At 46.9% G+C, this 17,241-nt stretch overlaps 1 protein-coding gene across 26 annotated transcripts in view; it reads left to right on the top strand.

Annotated features, from left to right (window-relative positions):
- The window catches only part of mark3a (MAP/microtubule affinity-regulating kinase 3a), a 33,515-nt gene that overhangs the window by 10,333 nt on the left and 5,941 nt on the right, over positions 1-17,241 (top strand). For 10 of the 26 annotated variants that reach the window (XR_004611850.1, XM_034562796.1, XM_034562795.1 and 7 more), the window contains exons 7-18: positions 844-914; positions 1,345-1,401; positions 2,328-2,564; positions 4,849-4,989; positions 6,772-6,871; positions 8,550-8,662; positions 10,394-10,538; positions 12,261-12,478; positions 12,569-12,672; positions 13,891-14,046; positions 14,595-14,870; positions 15,639-15,665. Coding sequence is in view for 24 of the 26 variants with exons in the window: in XM_034562796.1 (XP_034418687.1) it covers positions 844-914; positions 1,345-1,401; positions 2,328-2,564; positions 4,849-4,989; positions 6,772-6,871; positions 8,550-8,662; positions 10,394-10,538; positions 12,261-12,478; positions 12,569-12,672; positions 13,891-14,046; positions 14,595-14,870; positions 15,639-15,665 (1,645 nt within the window). In the remaining 2 variants the exon portion in view is untranslated. The remainder of the gene's footprint in view (positions 1-843; positions 915-1,344; positions 1,402-2,327; positions 2,565-4,848; positions 4,990-6,771; positions 6,872-8,549; positions 8,663-10,393; positions 10,539-12,260; positions 12,479-12,568; positions 12,673-13,890; positions 14,047-14,594; positions 14,871-15,638; positions 15,666-17,241) is intronic. The other 16 variants (XR_004611851.1, XM_034562803.1, XM_034562800.1 and 13 more) reach the window with 6 other exon arrangements.

Below are 17,241 nucleotides of genomic sequence, written 5' to 3'. Positions count from 1 at the left end.
TTTTCAAGCTTTTGCAGAAAAGTCTTTTCAATGTTCCTCGTTGGACGCCTCGACGGGCGAAGTCGTGCTCGCCGAGGAGCAAATCGCATCAGCACCGATCGGGGGGGGGGGGGGGGGGGGGGGGGGGGGGGGGGGGGGGGGGGGGGGGGGGGGGGGGGGGGGTTCTGCATTCAATCTTACATGAAACTAATCTAATATTTGAATCTCAAGGCGAGCTTTGGAGCGTGTGATCCGGGGTCGGCTGGAACTCATTGGAAAATAAAATAAAATAAAATAGGAACTCGCCGGATGTCGAGTTTAAAGAATCTTTGACGTTCTTCCTCAAAATCGTCTGTTTGTGAAGCTGTGAGTCACAAAGTGAATCGATCGGTCCTCTTCAGCCAGACTCTCCAAATGAAAGTTCTCTTCTAATTAAATCCACACACAAAAACATTAAATAAATAATCAAAGATGTTCTGCCTCTGGGATGTTGCGGCCATCTTGGATTTGACACGTTTGAAGTGGTGACGATGTCGGCCTGTTTTGCTGCTTGTTGCTTGTTATTTAGTTTAGTTCATGTTTTCGCTCGAGTTCAATTAGCACAGCGAGCGTAGTCACGTTTCTGGCTGTGCGGGAGGGGGCGGGGCTTTAACTCGGCCAATGAAACGCCCTCGCAGCTCACGGGCCGGCGGCTCCAGGAAACTTCATTGTGGAGTTATTCTCGTCTGCGTAGTTGTCTCGCTTTTGGTTTCCATCTTGTTTTTTTTCCTTTTTAGTCTCTGACTTCTCATTCACTGCTCTTGTTTTTTTTTCTCTCTCTCTTTCCCCCCCCCCCCCCCCCCCCCCCCCCCTTCATATCTGCAGGAGAGGTGTTTGACTACCTGGTTGCACACGGTCGAATGAAGGAGAAGGAGGCCAGGGCTAAATTTAGACAGGTACCAGAGCTTCATTCAGACCTTCTCTTGGAGGAAGACTTCATTTGTACGTTTTTGTAAATCTGTAAATTATGGTCATTCAGACCATAAATGCTTTGAGGGCGGGGCTACACAGTGATTGACAGGTCTCCACCACAGCGTTGTCTGGGACTAATAACCCTCCAAGTGTCACTAATGGCTCCAAAATAACGTTTTACATTTGGAGATGGAAGAAATACAACTAATCCCATAAAGCCTGTTTTTTTTTTTAAAACCCTCTTTAATGTTGATAAAGAGATAAATGTGCTGTGTTTGGTCTTAGCTGTCCCCCTCACACACACACACACACACACACACACACACACACACACACACACACACACACACACACACACCACATCCTCCCTCGCAGCCTGAGAACAGAACATGTACTAACCGCTCCCCCCTGCAGATCGTGTCGGCGGTGCAGTACTGCCACCAGAAGCACATCGTCCACAGAGACTTGAAGGTGAGCTCACCACCGACCCAGAATGCAATGCTGCAACCCCCCCCCCCCCATGTTCTCTGGAGTTCAAGCTAACCTTGAGTTAGAGTTAAACTCTTTTGATGTAGTTTATTAAGATATCATCACAAAAACATGAACTGAAACGGGACTTCAAAAATATAAAAAAATAGTCATTTAGGAACGTCAGCTCCTCTTTAAAATTGTGATTTTAAAAAAAATTCTGGATTTTTCTGGACTTATTATATACATTTTGGGTCTTGCAGTTCAGGTTTAAAAAAGATGTCACAGTTTAAGCATATTTGTGAGTATTTTGGGAGCTTCCTGTTTCCTCCACTTTTTTTAAATTTCCCTTCCTGAGGTGCAGAAAACTTGAGCTCCAATCCACAGGCGTGTTCATCAGGGACCCCGTGACGCCTTCAAATTACCAAAGTGTGTCCGTCATTTGAGCTCTGAAGGAAAAGGTCACGAGCTGCTTACGAGGCTCTGCTTTGCCCTTTTCCCTGACTTGCCCTTTTTGGCCCCTCCCCCCATCAAAGTGGGCGTTTCCTCCAAAACCGCCGTGTTTTTGATCTCGCCCGACTGGAGGAGGAAGCAGGTGTGATGAGTCCCATGTTGACCACCTCAGGCTTCACAGAGTTGTTTACCCCGCAGTGGAAGAGTCCTCTTCCTCCTCCTCCTCATCACGAGTCTCTGGCCTCCAGCTGCATGTCAGCAGATGGTTTTGAGTTCAAGTCCTCGTCTTTTGGGCTCTTTCATTCTCAAAGGAGACTTTTTTAAACAATATAATAAATGGTTCACACCGTTTTCAGAGCTTTTCTCTGATCAAACTTCCTGAAGGCAACTAATTCAAAGAGTAAATGATGGATCAGCTGCTACAGAAGCTCAATAAATATAAATAATAAAGTAAACTAAATACTTTACCCCCCCAGGCGGAAAACCTGCTCCTCGACGCCGACATGAACATCAAGATCGCCGACTTCGGCTTCAGCAACGAGTTCACGATGGGCAACAAGCTGGACACGTTCTGCGGCTCGCCGCCGTACGCGGCGCCCGAGCTCTTCCAGGGGAAGAAGTACGACGGGCCGGAGGTGGACGTGTGGAGTCTGGGCGTCATCCTGTACACGCTGGTCAGCGGCTCGCTGCCCTTCGACGGGCAGAACCTGAAGGTACCGGGTTCTCACCGGGCCGGTGGCGCTTTAAGAGGAATCTAAAATATTAATGTGCATCTAAAAATAGGACGAAGATACGAGGAGATTCAGCAAAGAAGCTTCATCCTGTGCTTGTGCCCCAAATAACAGGATGAACCGCTCTAGGCTTCGGAAAATTTAGCTTTATTATTTTATATATGATTTGTTTTTGCGCGAATTGTGTATATTTAAGTTGTGTGTGTGTGTGTGTGTATATAGATAGATATATAGATAGATTAATTAAAAATAACAAGCTACTACCTTCACTGTGGGCATAGTGAAGGTAGTTCTAAATGTTTGTTCGCTAACTCCTCCATCGCTAACTCCTCCATCGCTAACACCACCTTTGCTAACTCCTCCATTGCTAACTCCTCCATTGCTAACTCCTTCATTGCTAACTCCTCCATCGCTAACTCCTCCATCGCTAACTCCTCCATCGCTAACACCACCTTTGCTAACTCCTCTTTCGCTAACTCCTCCATCGCTAACTCCTCCATCGCTAACTCCTCCATCGCTAACTCCTCCATCGCTAACACCACCTTTCTAACTCCTCTTTCGCTAACTCCTCCATCGCTAACACCTCCATCGCTAACACCACCTTTGCTAACTCCTCTTTCGCTAACTCCTTTTTCGCTAACACCACCTTTGCTAACTCCTCTTTCGCTAACTCCTCCATCGCTAACTCCTCCATCGCTAACACCACCTTTGCTAATGCCTCTTTCGCTAACTCCTCCATCGCTAACACCACCTTTGCTAACTCCTCTTTCGCTAACTCCTCTTTCGCTAACTCCTCTTTCGCTAACACCACCTTTGCTAACTCCTCTTTCGCTAACACCACCTTTGCTAACTCCTCTTTCGCTAACACCACCTTTGCTAACTCCTCTTTCGCTAACTCCTCTTTCGCTAACTCCTCTTTCGCTAACTCCTCTTTCGCTAACTCCTCCATCGCTAACACCTCCATCGCTAACACCACCTTTGCTAACTCCTCTTTCGCTAACTCCTCTTTCGCTAACTCCTCCATCGCTAACTCCACCTTTGCTAACTCCTCCTTCGCTAACACCACCTTTGCTAACTCCTCCATTGCTAACTCCTCCATTGCTAACTCCTCCATTGCTAACTCCTCCATCGCTAACTCCTCCATCGCTAACTCCTCCATCGCTAACTCCTCCATCGCTAACTCCTCCATCGCTAACACCACCTTTGCTAATGCCTCTTTCGCTAACTCCTCCATCGCTAACTCCTCCATCGCTAACTCCTCCATCGCTAACACCTCCATCGCTAACACCACCTTTGCTAACTCCTTTTTCGCTAACACCACCTTTGCTAACTCCTCTTTCGCTAACTCCTCCATCGCTAACTCCTCCATCGCTAACACCACCTTTGCTAATGCCTCTTTCGCTAACTCCTCCATCGCTAACACCTCCATCGCTAACACCACCTTTGCTAACTCCTCTTTCGCTAACTCCTCTTTCGCTAACTCCTCTTTCGCTAACACCACCTTTGCTAACTCCTCTTTCGCTAACACCACCTTTGCTAACTCCTCTTTCGCTAACTCCTCTTTCGCTAACTCCTCCATCGCTAACTCCTCCATCGCTAACACCACCTTTGCTAATGCCTCTTTCGCTAACTCCTCCATCGCTAACTCCTCCATCGCTAACACCTCCATCGCTAACACCACCTTTGCTAACTCCTTTTTCGCTAACACCACCTTTGCTAACTCCTCTTTCGCTAACTCCTCTTTCGCTAACTCCTCCATCGCTAACACCACCTTTGCTAATGCCTCTTTCGCTAACTCCTCCATCGCTAACACCTCCATCGCTAACACCACCTTTGCTAACTCCTCTTTCGCTAACTCCTCTTTCGCTAACACCACCTTTGCTAACTCCTCTTTCGCTAACACCACCTTTGCTAACTCCTCTTTCGCTAACTCCTCTTTCGCTAACTCCTCTTTCGCTAACTCCTCTTTCGCTAACTCCTCTTTCGCTAACTCCTCTTTCGCTAACACCTCCATCGCTAACACCACCTTTGCTAACTCCTCTTTCGCTAACTCCTCCATCGCTAACTCCACCTTTGCTAACTCCTCCTTCGCTAACTCCTCCTTCGCTAACTCCTCCTTCGCTAACGCCTCCTTCGCTAGCTCCTCTTTCGCTAATTCCCCCTTCGCTAACGCCTCTTTCGCTAATTCCCCCTTCGCTAGCGCCTCTTTCGCTAACTCCCCCTTCGCTAACACCACCTTCGCTAACGCCTCCGTGTCCTCCTGCAGGAGCTGCGAGAGCGCGTCCTCCGGGGGAAGTACCGCATCCCCTTCTACATGTCCACGGACTGCGAGAACCTCCTCAAGCGCTTCCTGGTGCTCAACCCGTCCAAGCGGGGGACTCTGGAGGTGAAGGAGGACACAGACAATGTAAATATACCTCTAAATACTTATCTCCCCCCCCCATCATCTGCTCTGACGCCCACGCTGTCCTGTTTTCTTTCTCTGTGCTCCCCGGCCCACTCTCTCCTCCTCCTCTTCCTCCTCTCTGATGTCGTAACCATGAATAATGCATCGCCTTTCTTGTGTTCAGGCCAAAACTGTCTCTTATTTATTTATTTTATTCCTCTGAGTCGAGTGCACCGTTCAGGGCTCAGTGGAGTCTGGAGAAGGTAAAGTTTAAGAGTTAAAAGTATGAAGCTCGTGGAAAAGGAGACCAGCTCAGACCAGCTCAGACCAGCTCAGACCTGTTCAGACCTGTTCAGACCTGTTCAGACCAGCTCAGACCAGTTCAGACCAGTTCAGACCAGCTCAGACCTGTTCAGACCTGTTCAGACCAGCTCAGACCAGCTCAGACCAGTTCAGACCAGCTCCAGCTCAGACCAGCTCAGACCTGTTCAGACCAGCTCAGACCAGCTCAGACCAGTTCAGACCAGCTCCAGCTCAGACCAGCTCAGACCAGTTCAGACCTGTTCAGACCAGCTCAGACCAGCTCAGACCAGTTCAGACCAGTTCAGACCAGTTCAGACCTGTTCAGACCAGCTCAGACCAGCTCAGACCAGCTCAGACCAGCTCAGACCAGCTCAGACCAGTTTCAGCTGTCGGATCATTTTTCAGACCGCTTTCTTCTATTAAAATAATAATAGCAGTAGTTTTTAAATGATATTTCTCCTTGATGAAGGTCACCACATTCATAAACACGATTCATAACCTGCTGAGATTAAAATAGTGTTTAATAAAGAGTTAATGAGCTTCTTCTTGGCTGTAAACTTCATTATTAATTAATCAAGACGGTTTAAAGCCAGTTTTAATATTTTAAATAGAGCATTTAATGAAAGGTTTCTTTTCGTTGTGGAGGTCGTTTCCTGCGATCGGCTCGATGCCCCGGATCGTTCCATCAGAGCCGGTAATTAGTTTTATTGAAACCCCGCAGAGCTATTGATCAGCTGCAAATTAAAAATAACAAACAAATGAGATGGAAGGGCACAAAAATAATCTGTTTAATGAGATGAACCTCTTTTTTTAAATGTACTTATTATTATTGTTATTACCTTACCAAAACTGAAATTTGTTGAAATATTCCTGAATAAGCTTTTAAATTGCCGGATTTTATTTAAGTCTTTATAGTGCCAAATAAGATTTAAATTAATCAATACATAATAAATAAATAAATACAATAAAATGATATTGTTCAACTTAAATACAATAAAGTGACCATAAAATAGAATAACATTTTGAAACTTAAATACAATAAAATAGAATAATATTGCACAACTTGAATACAATAAAATGACAATAAAATAGAATAACATTGCACAACTTAAATACAATAAAATGACAATAAAATAGAATAACATTGCACAACTTAAATACAATAAAATGACAATAAAATAGAATAACATTGCACAACTTAAATACAATAAAATGACAATAAAATAGAATAACATTGCACAACTTAAATACAATAAAATGACAATAAAATAGAATAACATTGCACAACTTAAATACAATAAAATGACAATAAAATAGAATAACATTGCACAACTTAAATACAATAAAATGACAATAAAATAGAATAACATTGCACAACTTAAATACAATAAAATAACAATAAAATAGAATAATATTGCACAACTTAAATACAATAAAATGACTATCAAATAGAATAACATTGTGAAACTTAAATACAATGAAGTGACGTTTCCTTTGCAGCAGATCATGAAGGATCGATGGATCAACGCTGGGTTTGAAGAGGACGAGCTGAAGCCGTACACCGAACCAGAGCTGGACATCACGGATCAGAAGAGAATAGGTAAACGAGACGAAGCCGCTTCCCTTTCTTATTATTACGTAAACATTCTGTTTCATGAGGCGTTTACACGCTAACGGGGTCGCAGCTCCACCTCACAAAGCTGCTCGTTATTTCAGTGCTGAAGAGCTTTAAAAGAAAAAGATGAAACGTGATGATGAATAAATAAACAGGAGGAGTGCTGCTGCACGCAAAGAGCCCCCCCCCCCACACACACACGTGTCCTGGGGGGGGGGGGGGGGGGGCTCTTATGTAAAAGCTGGTTGGCCGTCTGTGCACATGTGTCCGTCACCCTGAATGAAGAAAACTAAAAAGAGGAGCTGAGGAAGAGGTTCATGACATCTTTACTCAAACCTTTCCCCAAATGAATAATAAAGACGTCATTTACTATATTAAATATACTAAATAATAGAAGGAAGGAATATTTAGTATTTTAGCCGGTCAAGGAAATTCACCTGCAACAATTTTATTTAACCGCCGGCCATTTTATTTTGAAAATTTCTCTGTCAAATATAACTCGATTTATCGTCTCGTGCACAAAGGCAATAAAAAATAAAGAAGAGACGACGTGAATGAAAAGAAAAGAAACCGACTGATTGATTAAATCACCGGCAGGTTAATCGATAAAGAAAATACTGATTTGGAGGAGGCTCTTCGTCGTGTGAGCTCGAGTCTGTAAAAATGATCTTTCCCCTTTTTTGAGAAACATCTCGTCACTTTGTGCAGAATCGTCTTCTTAATTACGCTGAAAAGTGAATCTTGTGTGACATTAAGTCTTTTAACGGCTGCAGATGTTTAATGAGCCCTCCGGAGGACGTTACTGTACCTTTAAGAGGCATCAGCTGTCTGAAGGAAGCTGTGACCAACGTTTACGTAACCGATCCCAAAAAAGCTCTTTTCCTTCACCAGCTGGGCGAAGACTCTGAAACATGGAGAGAGAGAGATGGAGAGAGGGATGTTGGGTTATTTATTGCTCTCTTCCTGCAGCTCACACATTTTACAAGAAGTGTTTCCAGGTATTTTTTTATCAGTTCACTTAAATGTGTCCGAGGATTTAATTCCATTAATTTAGAAGCTGCAGAGAGCCGATAATAAATGCACCAGCACGTTTTCCAGAGGAGTGTTTGAGTGACGGGCTCTCATTTGTTTTTCTTTAAACATTCAACTTGTGTATTTTTAATTAATAATTTAACATTATAATAAGACAAGTCCATTTATAATCCACCGACTTCGCAGCCACTTTCTAAGCAGATTATTCTCGTGCATTTCCCTCCAGCAGGCGAGTTTTATTCTGGCGGGTTTCTGAATGTGGGGTTTCCTGTTCCTGCACACGGTTCAAAAACAACCTTTTTATCTTTCCGATCTTCAGACCGCGATGAGAACCCTCATGAATCAATCTCAGAAACATTGATTACATCGCTGGGAGAGAAACTAAAGCTGCAGGAATCCCAATTAAATGATGCATCTTGCATCTTAAACGCATGAAAATGAACTGGAACGCATAAACATGAACTCCCTTCATTAAATCATGCTGCGATGCTCCAACTCTTCACGTTGAAAAGACGAGACTCCAACCTGCTCGTGACTCACCTTCAGTCTCAATGAGAACGTCTTTTAATAGGCTACGTAGTGTTGACACACACACACACACAGCTCATGGTTGGTGGTGGTGTTTCTACAGATGTGATGGTGGGGATGGGATACAACCTGGAGGAGATCCAGGAGTCTCTGGCCAAGATGAAGTACGACGAGATCACTGCCACTTACCTGCTGCTGGGCAGGAAGGCCTCCGAGGTACCAACACACCTGTTGTTAGTAGTAGTACACATAAACAAGGTGTTAGTATACATAAACATGGTGTTAGTACACATAAACATGGTGTTAGTACACATACACACGGTGTTAGTACACATAAACATGGTGTTAGTACACATAAACAGTGTTAGTACACATAAACATGGTGTACATGGTGTTAGTATACATACACACGGTGTTAGTATACATACACACGGTGTTAGTACACATAAACACGGTGTTAGTACACATAAACACGGTGTTAGTACACATACACACGGTGTTAGTACACACATAAACACGGTGTTAGTACACATAAACAGTGTTAGTACACAAACACGGTGTTAGTACACATAAACACGGTGTTAGTACACATAAACATGGTGTTAGTACACATAAACACGGTGTTAGTACACATAAACACGGTGTTAGTACACACATACACATGGTGTTAGTACACATACACACGGTGTTAGTACACATAAACAGTGTTAGTACACAAACATGGTGTTAGTACACATAAACATGGTGTTAGTACACATAAACACGGTGTTAGTACACATACACACGGTGTTAGTACACATAAACATGGTGTTAGTACACATAAACACGGTGTTAGTACACATAATCATGGTGTTAGTATACATAATCATGGTGTTAGTACACATACACACGGTGTTAGTACACATAAACAGTGTTAGTACACATAAACATGGTGTTAGTACACAAACAGTGTTAGTACACATAAACATGGTGTACATGGTGTTAGTACACATAAACACGGTGTTAGTACACATAAACATGGTGTTAGTACACATAAACACGGTGTTAGTACACATAAACATGGTGTTAGTACACATACACACGGTGTTAGTACACATAAACAGTGTTAGTACACATAAACATGGTGTTAGTACACATACACACGGTGTTAGTACACATACACACGGTGTTAGTACACAAACAGTGTTAGTACACATACACACGGTGTTAGTACACATACACACGATGTTAGTACACATAAACATGGTCTTAGTACACAAACAGTGTTAGTACACATACACACGGTGTTAGTACACATACACACGATGTTAGTACACATACACACGGTGTTAGTACACAAACAGTGTTAGTACACATACACACGGTGTTAGTACACATACACACGATGTTAGTACACATACACACGATGTTAGTACACATAAACATGGTCTTAGTACACAAACAGTGTTAGTACACATACACACGGTGTTAGTACACATACACACGATGTTAGTACACATAAACATGGTCTTAGTACACAAACAGTGTTAGTACACATACACACGGTGTTAGTACACATACACACGGTGTTAGTACACATACACACGGTGTTAGTACACATACACACGGTGTTAGTACACAAACAGTGTTAGTACACATACACACGGTGTTAGTACACATACACACGATGTTAGTACACATAAACATGGTCTTAGTACACTAACCGTGTGTACTCGTACTGGGTTTCTACCGTGTACTGGTGTACCTGTACTGGGTTTCTACCGTGTACTGGTGTACCTGTACTGGGTTTCTACCGTGTACTGGTTTACCTGTACTGGGTTTCTACCGTGTACTGGTGTACCTGTACTGGGTTTCTACCGTGTACTGGTGTACCTGTACTGGGTTTCTACCGTGTACTGGTGTACCTGTACTGGGTTTCTACCGTATACCTGTCCTGCTGTGGGTCAGGTGGAGCCCAGCGAGTCGGCCTCCAGCAGCAGCCTCTCTCTGGCCAAGCCGCGGCCCAGCAGCGAGCTCAACGGCCAGTCGCCCGCCCACCTCAAGGTCCAGAGGAGCTCCTCCACCCACAAGCAGCGGCGCTACAGCGAGCAGGGTGAGCAAACTCTTTAAAGAACAATGCTTTTCCACGAAAACCAGCTAATATTCAGTAATTTATGTTGTGAACGATTAAAACTTCAGCTGAAGGAAAACGTAACTTCTAGCTCATTAAAACATAAACAAGAGATTGTAAATATGAACGAACTCGCTCTATAGTATTAAAAATATCTTAATGTGTCAGTTTGAGGAGGTCGTCTCATTTGGGATGAAGACGCTTCAATTAAAAGTGTTTTTACTAGAAGTGCAAACAGATGTGACTCAAAGATGCCTTCAACCTGTTCCTCCCTCCCTCCCTGTTCCTCCTTCCCTTCCTCCCTCTCTTCCTTCCTCCCTCCCTGTTCCTCCCTCCCTCCCTGTTCCTCCTTCCCTTCCTCCCTCTCTTCCTTCCTCCCTCCCTGTTCCTCCCTCTCTTCCTTCCTCCCTCCTTGTTCCTCCCTCTCTTCCTCCCTCCCTCCTTGTTCCTCCCTCTCATCCTCCCTCCCTCCTTGTTATCTCCCTCTCTTCCTCCCTCCCTCCTTGTTCCTCCCTCTCTTCCTCCCTCCCTCCTTGTTCCTCCCTCCCTCCCTGTTCCTCCCTCTCATCCTCCCTCCCTCCTTGTTATCTCCCTCTCTTCCTCCCTCCCTCCTTGTTCCTCCCTCTCTTCCTTCCTCCCTCCTTGTTCCTCCCTCTCTTCCTTCCTCCCTCCCTGTTCCTCCCTCTCTTCCTTCCTCCCTCCTTGTTCCTCCCTCTCTTCCTCCCTCCCTCCTTGTTCCTCCCTCTCATCCTCCCTCCCTCCTTGTTATCTCCCTCTCTTCCTCCCTCCCTCCTTGTTCCTCCCTCCCTCCTTGTTCCTCCCTCTCTTCCTCCCTCCCTCCTTGTTCCTCCCTCCCTCCCTGTTCCTCCCTCCCTCCCTGTTCCTCCCTCCCTCCCTCCCTGTTCCTCCCTCTCTTCCTCCCTCCCTCCCTCCCTCCTTGTTCCTCCCTCCCTCCTTGTTCCTCCCTCTCTTCCTCCCTCCCTCCCTGTTCCTCCCTCTTTCCTCCCTCCCTCCTTGTTCCTCCCTCCCTCCTTGTTCCTCCCTCCCTCCCTGTTCCTCCCTCTCTTCCTCCCTCCCTCCCTCCTTGTTCCTCCCTTGTTCCTCCCTCCTTGTTCCTCCCTCCCTCCTTGTTCCTCCCTCTCTTCCTCCCTCCTTCCCTGTTCCTCCCTCTCTTCCTCCCTCCCTCCTTGTTCCTCCCTCCCTCCCTGTTCCTCCCTCCCTCCCTGTTCCTCCCTCTCTTCCTCCCTCCCTCCCTCCCTCCTTGTTCCTCCCTCCCTCCTTGTTCCTCCCTCTCTTCCTCCCTCCCTCCCTGTTCCTCCCTCTTTTCCTCCCTCCCTCCTTGTTCCTCCCTCCCTCCCTGTTCCTCCCTCTCTTCCTCCCTCCCTCCCTCCTTGTTCCTCCCTTGTTCCTCCCTCCTTGTTCCTCCCTCCTTCCCTGTTCCTCCCTCTCTTCCTCCCTCCCTCCCTGTTCCTCCCTCTCTTCCTCCCTCCCTCCCTCCCTCCCTCCTTGTTCCTCCCTCTCTTCCTCCCTCCTTCCCTGTTCCTCCCTCTCTTCCTCCCTCCCTCCCTGTTCCTCCCTCTCTTCCTCCCTCCCTCCCTGTTCCTCCCTCCTTGTTCCTCCCTCTCTTCCTCCCTCCTTCCCTGTTCCTCCCTCTCTTCCTCCCTCCCTCCCTGTTCCTCCCTCCTTGTTCCTCCCTCCCTCCAGTCGGTCCCAACGTCCCCCCGGGGGTGCCTCATCCAAAGAGGAGTCAGACCACCACGGCGGAGAGCAGCACCAAGGAGGAAGGCGGAGTCCAGCTGCGTAAACCCAGCACCCCGGGGAGCCGCGGGGCTCCGCCCGCCAGCCCCCTGCTGGGCAACGCCAACAACCCCAACAAGGCCGACATCCCCGACCGCAGGAAAGGCGCCGCCACCGGCCCGAGCGTGAGTGGCTTTACGGCTCGAAGGGTTAAACATCAACAAGTTATTTTGTCATTTTATTCTAAATTATTTCCGACGTGATTCCCTCTCCAGAATAACCCGGCGTCGGCGGGGATGACCCGGAGGAACACGTACGTCTGCAGCGACAGAAACAACATGGAGCGCCTCTCCGTCATCCCCAACGGGAAGGAGAACAGGTGAGATGCGACCACGATGTCATCGCTTGACGTTAGCGACCACGATGTCATCGTTTGACGTTAGCGACCACGGTGTCATCGTTTGACGTTAGCGACCACGATGTCATCGTTTGGCGTTAGCGACCACGATGTCATCGCTTGACGTTAGCGACCACGATGTCATCGCTTGACGTTAGCGACCACAATGTCATCGTTTGACGTTAGCGACCAAAATGTCATCGTTTGACGTTAGCGACCACGATGTCATCGTTTGACGTTAGCGACCAAAATGTCATCGTTTGACGTTAGCGACCAAGATGTCATCGTTTGACGTTAGCGACCACGATGTCATCGTTTGACGTTAGCGACCAAGATGTCATCGCTTGACGTTAGCGACCAAGATGTCATCGTTTGACGTTAGCGACCACGATGTCATCGTTTGACGTTAGCGACCAAGATGTCATCGCTTGACGTTAGCGACCACGATGTCATGGCTTGACGTTAGCGACCAAGATGTCATCGCTTGACGTTAGCGACCAAGATGTCATCGTTTGACGTTAGCGACCACGATGTCATCGTTTGACGTTAGCGACCACGATGTCATCGTTTGGCGTTAGCGACCACGATGTCATCGTTTGGCGTTAGCGACCACGATGTCATCGTTTGGCGTTAGCGACCACGATGTCATCGTTTGACGTTAGCGACCACGATGTCATCGTTTGGCGTTAGCGACCACGATGTCATCGTTTGGCGTTAGCGACCACGATGTCATCGTTTGGCGTTAGCGACCACGATGTCATCGTTTGGCGTTAGCGACCACGATGTCATCTGTTTCACTTCTTGGTTCAAGGGGAGTTTTTTTATTGGTACACATTTATTAGTTTTTGTTCATCGTGGTTTTCTTCTCCAGCTTTGAGGTCAAAAAGCAGTTTTAATGCAACAAGAATGCAAAACGTCGTCCTTGCGAACCCAATGAGGTCGAATCCCTCTCGGCTCTTAACGGCAGGTTTCACCACCCGAGGAAGATTCTCTCATTTTATTGTTGAAAGAAAGTCCGAAGAAAAGATTTCCTTTTTTTCTTTTTTCACCGTTTTTTCTTTTACATTTCTTCTTTCTTTAATTTCCTGCTCTTTTAAAAAAACAAACATTTGTTCTCAGTTTTTTGCCCTTTTCTGCCTGTGTGCTTTCTTTCGGTTCGGGGGATTCTTTTTATTTCCTCTCTCACTGTGGCACGACCAGCATGACCGAGATGGCTCGTGCCACCAGCCCCTTCTCCAGCTTTGCGGGCGCCTCGTCCGGCTCGGTGCAGCTGAGGTATCAAACCGTCGGCCCTCTGTACGTTGGCCTGGCCACGCTGCCCCACTCCTACTACGCCCTGGACTACTGCTCGGCCAAGTAAGACGTCAGGCCCCCCAAACACCACCACCTCCCCTGCTCAGTCTGTGTGCCTCCTCATGAACCCCCACTAACCCCTCACCTCCAGTCGGCTTCACGCGCTTTACCTCCGCAACTAAAGCACGGGCGCCATTTCCTGCTGAGAAGAAGGAGAAAGCAACTGGTTTTTAGACGTCGTCTGAAGTTTATGCTCGTCGGCCAGCCGCGAGTTTCATTTATCTCCTGTGTGTGTGTGTGTGTGTGTGTGTGTGTGTGTGTGTGTGTGTGTCAGTGTCACAGCTCTGCTCCTGATCTCTCCTCTCTATCCCCCCATGAACTTTGACCCCCCGGTCTCTTCTCGTCTGGATCTAACCGACACGATGCCCCTCCCCCACGATGCCCCTCCTCCTCAGATAATCTTGCAGACGACATTTTAAAGCATCTGCAGAATATTTAAAATGAGTTCCTTGAGTTTAAAAAGTGACTCAAGGAGGCGTCTGCAGTGGAAAGCCTTTGTCTCAAACTCTTTAACCTCCTCCTCTTCCTCCTCCTCCTCCTCCTCCTCCCAGCAGCAGCGTGGCGGCGTCGCCCGGCGTCCAGAGGAACCCGGTGGCGTCGATCAACAGCGTCGCCAACGCCACCACGCCCGACCGCCTGCGCTTCCCGCGCGGCACCGCCAGCCGCAGCACCTTCCATGGCGGCCAGCTGAGGGACCGCCGCACGGCGACCTACAACGGGCCGCCGGCCTCGCCTACGCTCTCCCACGACGCCACGCCGCTCTCTCAGACGCGCAGCCGTGGAACCAGCAACCTCTTCTCCAAGCTCACCTCCAAGCTCACGCGCAGGTAGGCGAGGAAGCGCTTCCCGGGGGGGGGGCACACTGTCCTGTACCATGTGACTTTATTCTGGACCCGTTTTGTCCGTCGCTGCCTGGACGCCAGCGAGCTGAAGCTCTTTGTGAGGAAACGACGTCTGCTGATGTTTTCTGAGCTTTTCATACTTAAAAACATCCGTAAAGGACGAAGTTATAATAAACTGAATATCTTCAGCTGGTCCGAGTACTTAAACCTTTTAATTTGAGTCTTTTCCACTTTTCTGCTACTTTAAACTCTTTTTAAAGAGAAATATTTTACTTTTTACTACAGTAAAGTTAAATATTCATCAATATCATAATCTAGATATATTTAAATACATTATTAGAGATCTACCATGCAGCCACTGCATATCATTCTGCATGATAAGTAGCTTTCACTTTGGACTTTCCTTCTATTTTAAACCTCAATTCAGCTCGATTCAGCTGATGAAGGAAAGTAATCAGCAGACAATCCCAATAATAATAATAATAGTAGTAATAATAACGATGAAATGTAAACGTGTAAACGTTCCCGGGCGTCCGGAGCAGCGACGTCACGCCTGCAGCGACTGACCCAAAACAAGGAATTGAAATCATTTGAAGACAAAATAAATCTTCTTCTTCACTTCCGATGATTCCAATGGCCGTGTTTTCGTTCACTCCTTCAGGTCCTCACCCCCCCCCCCCTCCTCCTCCTCCTCCTCCTCCTCCTCTTCCTCCTTCACCATTGTCACTGTTTCTTTGTCTGGTTCTGTTGTAGAAACATGTCATTCAGGTTCACCAGAAGGTAGGACTCTATTTCCTGTGAGGCTGCTGGTGCTGAACTAACAGGCAGGAAGTGACCTCTGGGTACATTCACACGCACACAGGTCATCACCTGATTACTGGAGTTCTTTACATTAGAAACCAAGTGGTCAATAACTAGTTTTATTGTGGAAGGAGCGTTAAATGAGGAGATTGATGCCACTCTCACGTCAGTACGGTGAATATAAAGCAGCAGCTGTTAGCGTAGCTTAGCATAAAGACCGGAGCCTCAAATGAACACGTCTCGTCTGTTTAGGCCTTTCCTGCAGAGACACTCGGTGGCCAGTTTATTAGGTACACCTCGATGAGACTAATGCAACGCATCCGACCTTCACGAAGGTCACCGTGTTTAATTGGCGTCGATTTGACGTTACGGACATTTTTTGGAGGCTGCCGGTGTTTCTATTATTTTGTCCACCCCTCTTATGTCAGTGGGGATGGGCAACATGACCCCCCTCTCTGTGTAATGCACCACAAACTAAACCCATCATTGAGGGGCTTGGAGGCGGGCCAGGTAGCCAGGCTAGCTGTTTCCCTCTGTTTCCAGTCTTTGTGCTAAGCTACGCTAACGGTGCCGCTGGCTCTAGATTCATATTTTGGCATCAATGTTCATATTTAACTCGAATATTCTTCTAGACCCCAAAGTCCAAAAACACAGCATCCTTTTCTAAATGTCCCATTTTAAAAATGTAGAATAATAATTACACATCAAAGCGATGATTTGACCGGTTGTTACTGGTCTCACTGGTCTCACTGGTCTGACTGGTCTGACTGGTCTCACTGGTCTCACTGGTCTGACTGGTCTGACTGGTCTGACTGGTCTGACTGGTCTGACTGGTCTCACTGGTCTCACTGGTCTCACTGGTCTGACTGGTCTCACTGGTCTCACTGGTCTCACTGGTCTCACTGGTCTGACTGGTCTGACTGGTCTGACTGGTCTGACTGGTCTCACTGGTCTCACTGGTCTCACTGGTCTGACTGGTCTCACTGGTCTCACTGGTCTCACTGGTCTCACTGGTCTCACTGGTCTGACTGGTCTGACTGGTCTCACTGGTCTGACTGGTCTGACTGGTCTGACTGGTCTGACTGGTCTCACTGGTCTCACTGGTCTCACTGGTCTCACTGGTCTGACTGGTCTGACTGGTCTCACTGGTCTCTGTGTGTGTGGGTGTACCCAGTGTGGCTGGTCAGAGGAGAGCGGCTGATTGGTCGATTGAACCAACAACAACAACGAAGCCACTAATCGATCGCTGACGCATGCGCTGCTTCTCAAGCTGACTGGTGGTTTGTTTTCTCACCACATTGATTGTTGTTATTGACTGAACTCTTTCTGCTGTTTACACGTTTTAGACGGAGCCTGAAATGTCATTTTGATGCATTTATCCACCGTAAAACCTATTTATTTATTTATTATAAAACATTTGTACTGGCTCTGGTAGTTTGTGTAGGACGTTGGTTGATCCCTTCACTGTTACGTGTTTTAAACTCAGAGTAAATATCTTTTTTTATCCACTGTTACGTGTTTTAAACTCAAAGTAAATATCTTTTTTTATCCACTG

Source organism: Cyclopterus lumpus, chromosome 22, assembly GCF_009769545.1.
Source record: "Cyclopterus lumpus isolate fCycLum1 chromosome 22, fCycLum1.pri, whole genome shotgun sequence".
Classification (NCBI taxonomy): domain Eukaryota; kingdom Metazoa; phylum Chordata; class Actinopteri; order Perciformes; family Cyclopteridae; genus Cyclopterus; species Cyclopterus lumpus.
This window is presented reverse-complemented; position numbering and strand designations above follow the sequence as displayed.